Below are 16,866 nucleotides of genomic sequence, written 5' to 3'. Positions count from 1 at the left end.
GTCATCTCAGGGAAAGTTCTGCTATTAGATGAATTTTCTTTTTTCTGTGTTTCCTCTCAGAAAGTTTGAACATGACCAGAGTTCTTCAGGGTTTTTTTTTTTTTTAATATGAGAGAACATCTTGGATTTGCCTAGAATTTTGAACAGTTAGGAGGAAATGCATTTTTCTAGGCCTCCTCTGGGCAATGGTGTGGACAGCAGGCTGGAGAGATGAAGTCAAGGCTGACTTCTCTCCTGAGAGGTAAATCAGGGTCCGTCTATTACAGATACCTCTTGGGGTGAACATATGATCAGAACTGATCACACCCTTACATTCAGGGGGCTTGAGTTCCAGGTCCTGCCAGCATCCACTCTACAAACCTGTGGTCCTGGGCACTCACTGCTAAGGGTGCTCTCCAGAACAAAGATAATAGTTCAAGCTCAGTGACATGGTGCAGTCAATAGGTGGTGAAAACAACTCCCTGCATAGCAGCTGTTCATCTGGGCGATATTTTTACTCTTACTGAGTGAATTACTGTCAACTATGCATCAACAAAGTACAGGGCAAAAAAATGTTCCCAGGCAGCAAGTTTATTCTGTTTAGATATACTCTTTGATCAAAACAGAGAGAACAAATGGGACTTTTGCATTTGGTGTGCTGCCAAATCTTAGTCAACATCAAATAAAACTTTGAAATACGTCTGTGATCTGTGAATAAGCCACAGCATCTAATTAAAACGTATTTTCTCTCTGAAATGGGAGAACTTGCCTTGCTTATAAAAGTCTGGTAAAAATTCATCACCTTTTGTGCTCTGTCAGCCCTGTTGGCACTTTTATTGGTACTTACCCCTTGGAGAGGGCGAACGGGGGGGATATCGTAGGCATCCTTCTGGTGCTTAGAAGGGAATTCATAAACATAACCTTGTCCTGACCTGACTGGTGTTATTACCTGTGGGTAAAGCAAAAAGAGGAAACGTTAAGTCTCTGAGGATGTTCTCTCTGGAGCAATCCAATCCTGTTAACATTCATGCATCATTGGCAATGTTAGTAACACCGGTCTGCATACCCTTCTGAGAGCCAAACACTTTAAATGAGTGTTAGTAGCTGCAAATGCACCATTTTTTCTTTCCAGACCAGCCCTGACATGACTGTTTGCTAGTGCTCTACACTGTCTTCTACTTCCAAGCACAGATTCTGTGCAGGTCTGAGAGCTCTGTCCTTTCTTCCCACTGACCTCCCATTAGCACAGACCACACGAGGTGATGGCTGCACCACCCACTCGCTGAGATCAAGGCTGATTCTACTAGGTGTGAGTGTCCCCACTCCTTCTCAGAGGCTTAAAATACTGTGTTTAGTCTCTGGGAGTCTACACCTTTGCTGTAGAGGTATTTCCCAGCTACTCCATCAGGACTCCATGTGTTACTGTGCTCCATAGCACAACATCCTGGAGAACTGAGTGTGAGTTGAGGCTTTGGAAGTTCTTTACATAAAAATGCCATGCTTAAACTTTCCAAAGCAGGACATTCAATTTTGCTGTCTCTGCTTGGTTTTTTCATGTTAGTGGCTAAGAGATGGGAAATGTCAAGCCATTCTTGAAGTATATAATGCAATAACAGCCTCTGAGAAACAAGAAAGCTTAGAATTTACATTTTCTGACATTTTTTAAACCATTAACTACCATAATAACTAAAAATAAAATCTGGTGAAAAATAAATGCCTTAAGTCTTGGACAGCATCTGCACAGCAGAATTTCAGTACAGTGTGGTATAAAATAAATGTTACCTAACCCCAAAAGAGAACTGGGTTTATAGTGGAAATGCTGACATCTGAACTTCTGCTGGTGCTATTTAGCTCTAAGAAAAAAATATAAATACTGTAACTCAAAGGCACAACATGATAAATTACATAGGCTTGTATAAGATGTGGCTTTGTACTTGGCTGGGGAAAACTTTACACCAGAGCTACCTAACTCTCCTTAGAAATGTATGCGAGACATACCAACAGCATTTCTACCCAAACACTCAGTAAGGATCCTGTGGCAGTGTTTGCTGTAAGGAGTCCTTGCATCCTGGCCAGATTTCACAGTGAGTTTGTCTTGACTGAGGTCTTCAGGGGAAGTCCCTCATGTTAACCCCCTACTGCTTCTCTGCTATGTTAACAACACAGGCTTTCCTTCTTTTCACTTGCTGCCCAGATTTGGCTGTGCAGTCTCTGTCCCTGTCCCATGAAACAACCACTGGATTCCTCCTTGGGTGGGTGCCTTGCCAGCACAAGGACAGGTCTGATTCAGTGAGCAGCCCAAGGCAGCACCAGCCCCTGCCCTGACTCTGTGGGCCTTGGGGGAAGGAGGAACACTCACACCTGGCAGGCAGGGGAAGACTATGGCTTTTGCAAGTGCTTTTCCTTGAATTACCATCTGAAGACAGGAACTGGAAGTGATAGAGTCTCCAGAGTGCTGCATATGAGAGAACTGCTCAATTGGGCATGGGGCTAATAGGGCTTACATACACAGGAGTTTTTTAAAAAAAGAATCTAAAAATATTGCATTTATGACAGGCTGTTTTTGTCCCACAAGAGTCACCTACTGCATTGAAAAAGTTATCTATGGGCAAAAACTTTGAAGGAAGTTCTTTCTGAAGTTACTGGAAGCTTCCCATAATGGGTCACTCCAGACAGTATCCCTCCCAGGCCACTCTCATGTAGTACTGGGATTATTCTGTTTGCCAGAGAAAATTCTAACTTGTATCAACATCACCTCTTCATGCTTTTTCTGCCAGTGAGGGTTAGTGACCAGACTAGAATAGTTTGCCATATACATTTTGCATCCTTTTTCCCCCCAGCTGTGTACTGCCAGTCAAATGCTTTCTACCCAAGTCAAGAACAGAAGGATTTGGTTTTAAGTCATGTTTACTTAAAGGTTCCTTCCAAGGGCTACAAAATTACAACCATGGAGTTGCTTCAATGAGTCATTCAGTGTGTTAAAGTGATCCTCTGGGAGCACTGACAATGTACAGTAAAAACAAATGGCTGTTTCCTGGGTAGCCCATCTCCACCAGCTCTTCTGCTGCTGTGAACACAGTGGCATTAGGCTGCTTGCTAATATGCTGGGAAACTGCTTGACCATCCCAGAGAAAAGAAACAACAGGGTGTTTGCGGCAGGCAGCCAAAGGCCCCACGCAGTGCTGGAAGCAGGAGGAATGGTGCACTGCTGCAGTCTGGCTCTGCTTCACCTGCTGCTTGCTGCCTAGAGGGACAATGCAGGACTCAGGATGTGACAGGCTCCAATAAGACAGATATTGGCTCCTCAGTGTGAAATTTTTATACCCACTTGTTCAGTTTTGTTCCATACCAGAAGCTGAATGACTGAACTGCTTCAGGATAAAAGGAGGCTCAGGGGAGACCTTATCACTCTCTAAAGCTCCCTGAAAGGTGGTTGTAGGCAGCTGGGGGCTGATCTCTTCTCCCAGGCAATGACTGACAGAACAAGAGGACACAATCTTAAGCTGTGCCAGGGGAAGTTTAGATTAGATGTTAGAAAAAAATTCTTCACTGAAAGAGTGATTGGGCACTGGTCTGCCCAAGGAGGTGGTGGAATCACTGTCCCTAGACATTTTTAAAAAAAGACTGGATGTGGCACTCAGTGCCATGGTTTAGTTGATGAGGAGGTGTTAGGTCACAGGTTGGACTTGAAGATCTCATAGGTCTTTTCCAACCTAGTTCATTCTGTGATTTTGTGATACAAGACACCACCACTCTTCTTGCTCAAAGAATTGATCTCCATGAACAAAGTCACAGGCCTCTAATATAAAAAAGGGAGTTGATCCAAGCAGCACAGGCAATAAGGCATAGAATCACAGAAGGCTGGAAAAGACCTTTAGGATCAGTGGTCCAACCATAAACCTAGCACTGCCAAGTCCACCACCAAGCCATGTCCCTAAGCACACACAAGTAAAACCACTTGTTCTTCTCATAGCTAAACATGGTATTTTGCTTTTGTAACAAGAATCCCTGCTTTTGTAACAAGAATCCCTGGTCAATGATATCTTTGCACCATGGAGCCTGGAACATGCATGGAAGAGAAGCTTGCTCATGCCCAGTACTTACTGAGAAATTCTCCTTCACTCTGCACACAGGAATTTCATGCAGCTGCAATTACTCTGGTAGCCCATCTTTAGAGGCCTTTCCCACTTTTCAAAAAATCCTGACATACCAGATGCCATATGAAATATTTACAGTACTACAAGGGTGCTGGTTTTATTTACTGTGCTGATACAATCCTAAAAAGCTACACTAAAGCTACATAGACCACACAAAGGAAACCAGTTTCACTCAGCACTGCAGGACTTTTTATATTATCTAGGCACTTTTGCTCTTTCCCAGACCTGAAGCAGTGGTCAAGCAGTGTCACTCCTTAATTTGGTTGAAACAAAAATGTGCTTTGTGTGTGTCTAACTGCTGTCAAAGAAAGTGAGAGGTTAAAGTGCAAAATGCTTGATTCTGGGTATTCATGAGTAAAGTCTGCCTGCAAGTGCAACTGTGGACAGAGGGACCTGAGGTGTCTGCAGGGCTGTGGTTAGCAGTGCACTCCACTTATGGTGGCATTTATTTTCCAAATAAAAATGCATGAGATGCTTTTATGTCTGCTCCTCTTTAGGCTTTCAAAAAAGTCATATGAAAAGCAGAAAATATGATTTTAAGATACCCAGCAACAACCAAGGTTTGCTGATAACATGAAAGACAGCTTTTTTCTCCCAGTGACTTGGGTATATTTTCCTGTGTGGAGGATCATGATCCAGTAACAACATATTATGAGCAATTTCACAGCAAAGTCTCCTGCAGATGATAATCTGGTCTGTACTGAGTACAAGAATATTTCCTGTTGTACCTCCACCCCTCTTTCATTCCAATGCTTTTCCTTAAGCTGGACTGCTTATTCCGGGTCAATTCAGAACAGAAGAAGCTCATCACCAAAGCTTATCTTGAGTAAACATTTTGTAACAGTAATTAAAAGAATGCCCCCATTACTTGACAAAGGAAAAATGTGGGGCATTTGTTCTTACTCTCATGACCTCACATGGGTCATCAGGACATGGGGTTGTGCTGCTTCTTCTGCTTGAGGAAGAAACAGAAGTAACTTCTGTAACTTTTGATTTTGGATATTTAGAAGTAACTTTTGAATTTGGATATTTACCCATAAATATATTAAATTAACTTGCTGCTTCTGAATGGGATGCTCAGCCCTTCCAATGCATTGTTGAACAATTTTTTATGGTTTTATTTTTGATGGTAGTTTACTTTTGAAGATGAATTCAGAAGGAAGGAGGTGACTGCAAAGGAAACGTTCTACATTAGCCACTTCTAGAACAGGGATAGCAGCCCCATCTGACACTCACAAATTTATTTTCTAACAAACGCCATTGCACTTCATACCTCATAAGGATTATTTTCCCTTTTACCTCTTCTCTTTTAAGAATGCTTGTGGTCACCCAAGTATAAAAAAATAATCCTGCATTTCAAACCAGCAATTTTCCTTGTTTACATGTTAAAGGAAACAGATGGTGTTCCCACAAACTATCTAGCCCAACAACATTCTCAAAACATTGTTAACCACTTAGTCCGTGCAGAGCAGCTAACAGGGACCAGCTTTGGCTCTGGTGAAACGTGTAATGAGCCTTCAAACTTTCAGTACTGCAAAACAAAGACAACTGAGCAGAAAGTTTGTTCTGTTCTTTCTGAAGACCATGCTCATCCAAAAGCAATTACTTGGGCCTTTTCCATGCCAATGGCATGTCCCTAAACAAGAAAAAAGAGCTGAATGTGCATGTACTTTACAAAATATCCAGCCCTGTGGTTCATTAAATCCTGCTTTCCTAAATATAGGGGGGGAAAAACCAACATTCTGTTTCTTCCAGGATTAAAAGGCATGTTAGGCTGCAACAGAGAACATTCCTAACTACGGCAACAAGAAGACCGTTCTCATTCTCGTGCCTACAGCAGATACACAACACTGTAGTTTACATTGTTTCACAAGGACAAAGAGCAAATAAACCTACTGAAGCAAACAAAATTACTCAGAACTTATAGAAGCACCGTGAGGGCAAAATTGGCCTGTTCTCATGAACTGCAGTTCCTGATATGCAGAATGATGGGAAACAAGTGAGTTTTACAGGTGACAGAAGTGATCAGAAGTGCACTGCATCTCTGCAACACCTTGACCCACCCAAATCACAGGCTGAGGGGAGCTAAAAAGGGCAGCTTGGTATTTCCCAGTATGGTGTCTCAACCCCAAGAGCCCACTGATGCCTGCTGACTACCTTTAAATAAATAGCGCTTTTTGAAGGTGGGAAAGAAGTGGCATATATTTTAAATTGGGACAAAAAATTGCATTAAAACATATTTCCCCCCACGATGCTCTCCTCTTCACCCCTCGGGCAGGGCTCAGCAGCTGATGAGCTGCTGCCATCCACTGCTTACCCTGGGAAGAGTTCTGCCCAGGTGGTGGTGCATAAAAGGGGGCTGGCATGAAGCCTGGGTGTGGGAAAAATGAATCAAAGTGTAAGGAAATGAAAAAAAAAAAAAGTCATGTCTGTTTACTGTTGTAAATTATTTCTTTAGATTTAACATGAAGCTCTAAGTGTTGAAATTCTGTTGCTGAGCCCCTTAAGTGGGTATGTAACAGGCACCTGGGCTCTCTTAGGCTTGGAACAAGCATAAAACAGACAAAGAGAATATAGGGAAATATCAGAGAGACTTAAGGGGAAAAGAACTCCCTATTCTCTTGAAGTCCTAGCCTTTTGCAAGGCAGTGACAGAGGCCATTGAATTATGTCAGATCAGGCAGTGAACCACTCTAGCCCTTCTTTCTGTTCTGCTGCATGAAATTAGGAAGCCATGTGTGTCTCTCTAACTGTTTTGCAATTTTTTTCCCCTTGGGGAGGTTTCAGTGGCTAAGTTGAACAGCAGGAAGGCTGGGTTGAAAAGCACACAGGTAATTTAGGTATCTGAAAGAACCTGGCTAGCTGGCTAAAACTGTCATTTTTACAGAAAGCACACAATGTTTCCACTCATGTATTCTGCAAGCTGCATCAGGATTTCCAGTGACTGATAATAAATTTCCTGCCACTAATACCTACCATATCACTTTCTGTTGCCTGCTCTGAAAAAAACAAGCAATCATGTTTTTACTTATTTGCTGTATACAATGACAGTGTATTTCCCTGCTGCCAATGAGTAAAGGCTGGAATTTCACATGTGCTAAGGATACTCTTATCAGTGTTTGGGTTTGTAAGTTGCTACAGGTCTTAAGATTATGAACTCATAGCACTTTATTTTAATCCAAATAATGTATGAACATTGGACCACTATAAAATGTTCTGGTGTAGTATTTTCTGCCAAGACTGAGCTGTTGGAGGGCTTTGATCAAGTCTCACAAGCTGGAAGAGGATGGAGGAGAGGAAGTCTGTAGAGGCATTTTTTCTGATGCATTGGACTATGAGTTGTTTCTAGTGCTAAGGCCCAAATGTCTCTGCCAGGCAAGAGGAAATTGCCAGAAGTGGCTGTATTGATTTTCTGTTATCAGCTGTAGCACGTGGCAAAAAGGAACGCGGCACCAAGGAGCATTGTGACACCTCTGCCTGCTTCTGAGGGGGCGTTCACCACTGAGATTTCTTAGAATACTCAGATGTGTGAAGATAAGGACACATGACAAATACTGCCCGGGTACAGAGCTCGTTTATTTCTTGATGCTGCTTTTATCTTTAAAAAAACTGCTTATTTTCTCCTACACAATCTCCATTTGCTGTCCAAGACCTATACCTGTGAAGATTCTGCTGTAAATGCTCTCAAAACCTAAAGCAGGTCCAGATGTCACTTATTCATGGTGTGTTAAAAATGCTTAACTCTTCAGGCTCAGGCATTTAAACAGAAACTTTTAAGCGTGCCTATGAAGTGCCTCACCAGTAGATGCCTAATCTTAAAAAACACCCCTGTGGTATTGTCACAACAGCATGTAAGGAAAATGGGTGTTACAATTTTGAGGCTGTATTATTTCAACAAGAATTACACGAGTTTTGGCTCATGAGTCTTGAAGATATAGAGGACAAGTTGTGAAACAAATTTAAGATAAAAAATGTGACATCACAAACTGGCCTGGATTTAAACCCTCACTGCTGGTGAAAAGGGTATAACCAACTGCTTTGCAAATAGCCTAATTCTGAATGTTTAACTTCTGGTAGGACTTCTTCCATTCATCAGTATAGAAAAGAAGGGTCGTTACAGTATTTTTAAGTTTTGCTTTTTTCCTAAATCTGAAGTGCAGGTTTATAGTCTTTCCAAACAACTTTTTAAAAAAATAAATCTGTGGAGTTACACAAATGTTCTAAGCTCTGATTAGAATAAAATGACAGGGCTCTATGAAGTGTGGTGGAATAGTGCTGAACTTGCATTAGCTGTAGCTTTAGATGATAGTGTTGAATTTTTTCTCACTGATGTTCATGATTGCAAACTAAATGCAGATAAAAAGGTCTGTATCTCCAGATCTTACCAAATGAGCTGTACAAAACACACAAAAGAAAAAAATCTCAACAGCTTTGTCACTGGCAAGATTTGACTGGATTTTTTTTTTCTTTATTTTATGATGTTTTCGTGACATGATCCCATTCTCTCTCACATCAGCTCTAGGGCTTGCTGCCAGTTGTGTTATGAGCAACATTTCTGCTTGCTTCAGTGGGACAGGCTGGCCTTGAACTGCAAGGCTGACTGGGAAGGGGTATTTCCAAGATTCTGGTAAGAGTCATTCTTGCTCACAAAATGTAATGAAAGACAGTCAAACCAACACTTCTGAGAATGTCCTGCTTTGGAGAGGAGAGGAAGAGAACAAGAGAGATGAGCAAATCATACAATTTCTATTAAATTATTGGCATTTTAAAGAGGAGTGTGAAGAGGATAGTTGTCCAACATTCTTTATAAGAGTTTTACCAGTGTAATGTCATCTCCATGACAATTACTCATATTTAGGCAGACAGAGACATCATCATTTTTGCATGCATTGGCCAACAGAGCTAAAAAGCTGATGGGTCACAGGACTGGTGATAGCACAGTCATGAACTCTGAAATAATGTCTATGGATGGGTCTTACAGATAAAGAATCCCCCCCAATTACTGTGTGATGTGTGTCTGCTAAAGCATTCTCTGGAAAACTGTGATTAAGTCTGAACTGCAGTTTAGATAAAGGAAAAGTATGTGGCAAAACTCAGCTCCTCAGCATTTGGGTCTCTTGTCCATGATAAAAAAAGAGTATCTTGCTTTGGCCATCCCAGTCTGTCTAGTCTCCCTGCTTTAAAAAGGTCATCACATGAAGAACCAGTTGCAAACCAGAGCTTGTTTTCTGTGCTGGTAATACTATGACTGTCTCTTTTCAAAGACAGAAGCCCAAGTTTAGGGCAAGTTTGGCAGAGGAGAGGAAAGAAAGAAAAAGGATGAGGTGTTAAGATAGGGCAGATTGTGTCTTGCTGTGAATGACATGAAATCCTAAAGGGTCACATCAAAAACCAGTTTGGTACAGTGCATACAAATAATTTTAATTCTTTTGAGGTGTTTCATCTTTTTTCTGTTATTTCTTTCCTCCTACATTGAATTTCTAGATTAGGGAGAAAGCTTCATTTGGGAATTGTTGTAACAGGGTATTTCCATGATTTCTTGTTTCCCTTCCTTTAAGACATTTCTCAGAACAGATCCTTCCCTGTCATCAATTTCAGTTTTTGTGAATCGGCATTTCCCAGTGGGCAAAAAAATGGTTGAGACAAAGCACTGCCAGAGAGTTTCAATTCTACAAGTGTGCTCTCAGAGTTACACTTGGGCAGAAACAATGGAAGTGCCCCTAAATCATTTAAGTTGGGAACTACACTGCTCTGAGACAGAGAGGCAAATAAAACCTTCCATGAGAAAGAAGCTTGATTTGATTTTATTTCATTTGTAGAGGCTCTCTGGCTCACAAGCTGTATTGGCTCCATTTCTGTATGGGTATCTCAGGGCAGCTGTACAGACAAGTGCTTATAGTAAGTGGTGTTTAGATTAGCACAGCTTGCTTTGGCAAGTTTATGGAAGGCAAAGACACCTTTTAAACAGATATAAACTCCATCCTTAATTGTTTTTTTTTGCCAGACCTCAGTCACGACTGTCCGTGTATATTTAAAAGCTGTGATGGTAAGACCCAATGGGAATATATTACTGTCTTTTAAGGATTAGGGATAGACTGGCTTATGGAAGGTTCCCGTCTCCTAGGAACTCAGCTACCTTAATTTCACTTTGCACCCATTTTAACAATCTGTTTGGGGAGAAAGATTAATTTAGATTCATGTTAGCGAAAAAAAAAAAAAGATGCAATACTGCCACTGCTATTTAAAAAAGAAAAACTGAAATGCTTCATGCAAACATATGGAATGATGATATTCTGATGCTAATTAGTCATCCTTCAAATCAAAACATCTGAAAAAATCATAGAATGCCTGCCAAGACTTTAGATTTCACTAGAACTGCATTTTCTGATGGCCAGCAACCTGTCTTCATCTACCCATTTCTGGTCTCCAGAAACCACACTTCCTCCTTATGATGAGATTCACTTTCTGAATAATCAGTTTTCCACTCATGTGGAATGTTTTTTTCTAAAATGCTCTGCTGCTGTACTTAGTCTTTAGTACTTAGAGGGCAATTTAGGTTACCTGAATTTGGTGTTTTGTTTCAGACATAACCAAATACTCAGTTAGATTTCTAACCACCAAGAAAGAGCCCATAAGCTTGCATTTTTCTTTTATTATTCCTATTACTATTGTTTTACTATTTTTAGCAAAGGCTTGATCCTGCTCTTGGGGAGACAGATTTGTGTCCCTGGAGCCCTCAGTTATTGCATGAGACTGCAGGACTGGCCTTTTTTTCTGATACTCCAGGGGAAAAATGCATGCCTCTGGTCTCCAAATAGAACTGATGAAAAAGAGCCCTGTGCTCAGGGAGGAACAGGGAGTAATGTTGAGCTCATATATTTGCTCAGCCTAATAAAATGGAGTCTTTTTCTTGAAATACTTCTCTACAAATCACATCAGTGACTAACTACTGCTTACTCTGCTTCGTGGATGAGGGATTAACTGCACTGACTTTTTATCAGTAAAATGGTTGTTCTCCTATTAACGTCACATGGAAAGTTACAAGGGAAACTCCCGAGCCTAAGAAAATAGCTGTGTGCTGTTTTAACCACTGAGCTTGCATTTAACTTGAGGTATTTTCATCCTTTAGAGCACACTTTGTGAAAGCAAGCTCTGAGTGTTGAGGCATGTGTTACCATTGCTGCTGCACTCAGCAAACTTCCTGTGTGTTCAGCACTTTAACACAGAAGCAATATTTTGTTATGAGGGATACAATTCCCCAAAGTAGAGTTTGTAATGTGAAAGCAGAAGAGAAGAATGACTATATGATCACTACTGGGGCCATTTATGGAAACCCCATCACAGGAAACTGTGGTATTTCAGGCCTGAGGGTAAATGAGGAATTATCTTGGAATGTAAATACATTTTACCAACAAACTGCAAAACACTAGATATGATCTCATTCTTTCTAATAACAAAATAATCTGTCACACAACTCTTTACTGTGCTTAATGTCTTTATCTTCTTATTTCATAAATGGGAAAATAGGCAAGGAAAAGAAGACAATAATGTAAAGGCAGGCTTATTTCTGGAACTAACGTTATAAGGAGCCATTTGTTTCTTCCCAGCTAGGACAGTACTTGTGTAATTGGAAGGAAAAATGTCATAATGTGACTAACTGGGTCCTGCTACTGAAGTCTGTGCCAGAATTCTCAGGGTGGTGCTGCTTGTGGGGTGGTGTTTCTACTTTCTCGTGCATTGAACCAGCATGACTCTTAACATAAATAAAATCCAGGGAACAAGGTCTGTTCCCATAGCCATGGTTTACCCAAACCTCCTGCTGAAGGCAGTGACCTCTTGATAAAGTAGGATGGTGGAGTGTGAAACCCTTGATTTGTCAAGGACATGTTTATACTTGGAAATAGGCGGGGGATGAAGATGAGTTCCTTCCCTATTCCGCTCTATCCACTTTTAAAAGGTGGATAAATCTGAGTGTTTCCTGAACTGCAGCGTTCCAGTCCAAACAGACCAACAAACAAAAAAGGTGATTTGTTCCAAGCTGGCATTAATCCCTATTTGCCTGATTTGGTCTGTGCCTTGTGGGAGCTGTAGTTCAGGGCTGGTAACTCCCACAGTCCGGTCTCTTCCCTGGACAAACATCAGCCTCATTCTGTTTTGTGCAGAGTTTCCTTCACCAACAGTTCTCCTGACAGCTATTGGTTCCTACAGAAAGCTGTTTTCCAACAAGGAAATAATTCCCTTAATTTTTTTGGTCAATGCTACTTGCAGGGTGGCAGGGACAGCACAACAGATCAGCTAGGGGAAACACTGAACCAGAAAATGAGTGTTTAAATTATGGCAGTGACTTTTTTTTTCATGCGTAGCTTTCCCTACCTCACAGCTTAGGTGTGAACTAATGATTGATCACTAATGATTAATCAGATGCAAAAGAATCTTTGTGCTCTGTTGGCACCTTTCCCAAAAGATGTTCTCAAAGCAATCTGTACAGAATGAGTCCCTCATAATTAACCCACATATTTTGCAGATGAGATGCAAAAGCACCACTCAAGACCATGCAGAATTCTGTGACAAGAATAAAATCCAGTTTCCTGAATGTCAGATTTGTCTGAAGGTTCTTTCTCTTTGCTGGCTGCAGCAAAAGAGAGTAAGTTCCAAAGTAGAGCACAGAAAGAGGGAATAAATTCTAAGACACAGCTTCCACCTCTTTACACTCCTCAGATGCTCTCCACACTTTGGGGTTTTGTGACTGAACTTGCAGCAGAGCTGCAAAAGCCTGGGGCTAACCAAGGCTAATTTGAACGCTCCTTATCTCTGTCATTGGTAGAGTGAGTTCTAGAAGGTGCTATTTTTATTTGATAGAGGGAGCCAGTACAGCTCTGGTCTCAGCAACCAGTTTGGCCAGAATCAATTAATCACTGTAATTACCTGCCTCAGGACTCCTTTTTGACTCGCTCTGCCTTGCTGGCTTAGGAGATGGGTTACCTCAGCACAGCTTAATAACATGCCCGCTGTTGATTTACTGCTGCTCCAGGCTAGACAATTCCTGCCTGACAGCAGCTCCTGAGCCCTGAGCCTGCAAAACCTGTATGGCAGCCAAGCCACATGTTTGCACAAGGGAAGCAAGCAGACACGTGCAGAAAGGGATGGCACAGAAACTGCTGCTGGTCTTGCCTAAAATGATGTCCAGAGGACACAGGTTTCTTCTCTAGCTCCTGCTGTGGGAAGGGAGAAGACTTGCATACAGCAAGAACTTGCAGCAAAACCTCTCAATGTCCTTACGATTACCAAAATACACAGCTTGCTCACCAGCTGGTTCTGCTGATGGAAGGAGCCAGAGTGGCTCATTTAAGCCTTTGAAGCAGGTGTCATAAGTCTGAGAAAAGATATTATTCATTTTGGAAGACAAAGCAAAGAGACCCCAAATCAAACCTTCAAGATGCCCAGCTTTTCTTAATATTAAGGATTGTTTTTACTGATCCCTAGAGAAGGAGGATTTGGAGGGCAGACTGTTTCCTCATACAAAGAAGACAAGTGCTAAAGTGCTTTCCTTTAATTAGGCTTTTCTTTCACAAAGGCATTAGCAGAGTTGCAGCTGTAGCTGTAAAAAAGCAGCTTAGCAAGACTGGGATGATACAGAAAGGAGTAGTTTTACCTCAGACACCACTGGTAGGTCGTCTCTTGCCTGTCATGGATTCAATCCCAACGGGTTCCTTTTAGTGTAGAACTGAGAAATCCCAAGGAGTAAGGGACATATCTACCTCTGGTCAAAGCAGGATGCTGCCATGAGGTTTGCCAGCCTCAATACAACACAGTGAATACTGAGAGCAAGGACTCTTGGGTTAAATAAATTTAAGTCAGGACTAAAGCAAGTAGCAAATATTGGCTAGGGCTAAGCAGGTTGGCATTTACTTTGATTGAGGATGAAATCCTCTATAAACGTGTATGTTTAGTTATTTTACAGTGAGCAGCATAGCTGGTCTTTCATGGGTTGCAAGGAATTAAATGAAAACAAGTCACAACTCTGACAAATAGATAACTTTCTAAAGGTTACTTGAATTCAGAAAAATTCATAATCAAGGTTGCTGAAAAAATGTCTCAGCAGAAACTTGGAGAAAACAGGTGCTTCACAGCTTCTGATATTTGTATCTCAACTCAAAGTCAAGAACTTTGCACTTAGACTAAAACAAAGATTTCAGTCTCTTAGTGTTTCAACGGTTTTAACACAGTCCTAGCAGCCAACAGGTTTATACAGAATGTCCTGTTGTTTTCACTGGAGCTGGAGAGGGTGGGAGGAGGGAGAAAAAAACCTCTTATCAGTTGGAAAATTCTTTCTGTGTGGAGTAGAAACATACATTAATTATGCTAAGCAAACTATCCTAACAGTATTTAGGCAAGTCAGGTACTAAAATGAAGGTACCTAGTGCTCATTCCAAACTAATTCCTTGGGCTTTCCTACAGACTTTAGTGCAGATCTGCTGTATGGTGCATCTCCTGTGCCCAAGGTGGATAGCTGAGGCATCTCTGAACAGTGATTTAAAATGTTTCTTGCAGCCATACCCTAAAATGAGATCTCTTCTCTGCTGCCCCATCAAAAGATTATTTACCAGGTGTTCACTAACTGCCTTGGAGGGTATCCACTGTGGATAGGCAAAGAGTATCCTGGAAAAGATTTCAGTGTATGTAGTCTAAATGGAAAGAAGGAAATGAGAGAAAATACATGGGAGTTATCAAGAAAATTCATGTAATTGCTCCAACAAAGCTCCTATCTCTGCCTGCGCAGCAAGTGCAATTTTCTTGTATTATCTTCCTGCACAGCCTATAAAGCATAACTGTGGAAAAGCTGAGCAAGCAAACTTCTTTATAAATTGACTTGGAATGGTTTCACAGATCTTTCTCTCTTGCTCAGAAGACAAAAAATCCATTTATTCTTATCAAGGAAAATGAAATTATAACAAGGAAATAAAAGCATTAGAAGATGTCTTCCAAAGGCCTGATATGAAAAAGGCTGACTTGTGGGCAATGTGGGGGAAAAACACAAAACAGACAGTCTTGCCAAACTAAATTAGATGAAAGTTTAAACCAGTAAAGAACTTCCTGAGAGAGCCATCATCCACTCAGATATTAATTCTGTGCTTTAAGCTCTAAGGGTAAGCAGGATGCTGATATCTGGAGCTGTTGAACTGGGAATGGAGGGACTGAAAGAATTTCTTTTTGGCTTTGTAATACTTCCTTCCTTTTCTGTCACCAGGGTACCTGGCAGGTATCCTGTGAAGGTAAAATGAGGGAGTGGCAGAAGATGGGGAGAACTTAAGAAGAACAGCAGGAACAAGGGGCGACCCTTGCAAAATGCAATAATGCAGTAATGGTTGCATCATGGAGCTGCTGCAGCTGTCACTTTCAACCAAGAAATTTAACTGTAGATAAACATCAAGTGCACTCTTAAAAGTTTTAGGTTTAGTACTAAAACATCCCTCATTATCATCATCCTCTTGTTTCCTCACTCTTACAAGTATGGCCCTTGTCATATCAAACACTGATTCCTCTTTGTAGTTTAGACCCACTGGGACTGCTCCAGCAAGATAGTATATAATTTTTAATGAAACAAAAATTACTTGGGCAGATGATGTAACTGTTCATTAACAAGTGGGAGAGTTCCTCTTGCTGCAGCAGCTCTTTTGAACACATAATGTGAGAGTGCCACAGGCCAAATGTGCTTCAGCCTGGGAGGAGCCTGAATCCCATACTTCTCTCAGCCCAAGTGAGCGGCTCTGGAGCTACGAAGTAAAAGCAAATGCACACACCTTGTTAGTCACAGCTGGACCATCAATACACCTCTGCATGGAGGGTGGTACCTGGTAAGTCTCTTGTCCCACCAGACCATGACCAGTGGGTATCTGGTAAATTCCCTGGTTTTGGTGGGAAGGCGGCACTTGGTAGACAGGGTCCCGTGCCGAGGTGTGCGAGCTCGGCACTTGGTAGATCTTCTGGTGGTTGAAGGGCTGATTCATCAGTCCTGAGCTGGGCACATCCCGGCCAGGAGAGCTGTCCTGTACCACGGCACCTATCAGGAGCTTCACGCGGTTGCCGGGGACGATGCCTTGGCGGCCGTGTAGGGAGCAGAGCCACCATCCTTCCAGCCCCTCGGTGTTCTGCTCTATCACCGTCAGGATGTCTCCCTTGCGGAAGGCCAGCTCTTCTGCACACTCGGGGACATTGTCATAGAGGGCCCTGGCCATAAGATTCTGTGGAGAAACAAAGGCAAGAATAGCAAGTCAGCAAACAAGGCAGAATTTTTCTGTATCTTCAAGCACATTCTAAGTGATAGGAAATAAGAACTGAATTTGAAAAAGAAGTGTGCAGGAAATAAAAAAAACCATGGAAAATCATACAGCACAGGATTCCTCTGTCCCAAGTTGGGAAAATGAGAGGCTTATGCATTAGCAACACTGCTAGTGTGAAATTTTCCAGCAACAGTGGGTCAGATAGAAGCTCTTTATATGGCCTAGTCACCTGAACAGACAGAAAGTCAGGAGAGTTCTGCTCCTGACACTGAGGTGCTCTTCCTGTGAATGAGGGGCTTGTACCTTCATCTCTTGACACTGATTTCCCTACAAACATGCTCTGTGTACTGCTACAGCCAGCTAGCAGCCATTAAAAATAAACCTGAGCAAGACTCACAAGGAGTGAGTAATCCAGAGTCATTTTTCCCAAACAACTTTACATTTGTGGGG

The 16,866-nt window shown here is 41.7% G+C and overlaps 1 protein-coding gene across 3 annotated transcripts in view; it reads right to left on the bottom strand.

The window, feature by feature from the left end:
• Positions 1-16,866, bottom strand: part of NEDD9 (neural precursor cell expressed, developmentally down-regulated 9) — a 38,561-nt gene that overhangs the window by 4,640 nt on the left and 17,055 nt on the right. For 2 of the 3 annotated variants that reach the window (XM_036378650.1, XM_036378649.1), the window contains exons 2-3: positions 15,937-16,377; positions 827-928 (exon numbers count right to left, since the gene is read on the bottom strand). In XM_036378650.1, coding sequence (XP_036234543.1) covers positions 827-928; positions 15,937-16,371 — 537 coding nt within the window. In that variant the 5' untranslated portion in view covers positions 16,372-16,377. The remainder of the gene's footprint in view (positions 1-826; positions 929-15,936; positions 16,378-16,866) is intronic. The other variant, XM_036378651.1, reaches the window with a different exon arrangement.

The sequence above is a fragment of the Molothrus ater genome, chromosome 1, assembly GCF_012460135.2.
Source record: "Molothrus ater isolate BHLD 08-10-18 breed brown headed cowbird chromosome 1, BPBGC_Mater_1.1, whole genome shotgun sequence".
Taxonomy (NCBI): domain Eukaryota; kingdom Metazoa; phylum Chordata; class Aves; order Passeriformes; family Icteridae; genus Molothrus; species Molothrus ater.
The sequence above is the reverse complement of the archived record's forward strand: the minus strand, read 5'-3'. Positions and strand labels throughout refer to the sequence as shown.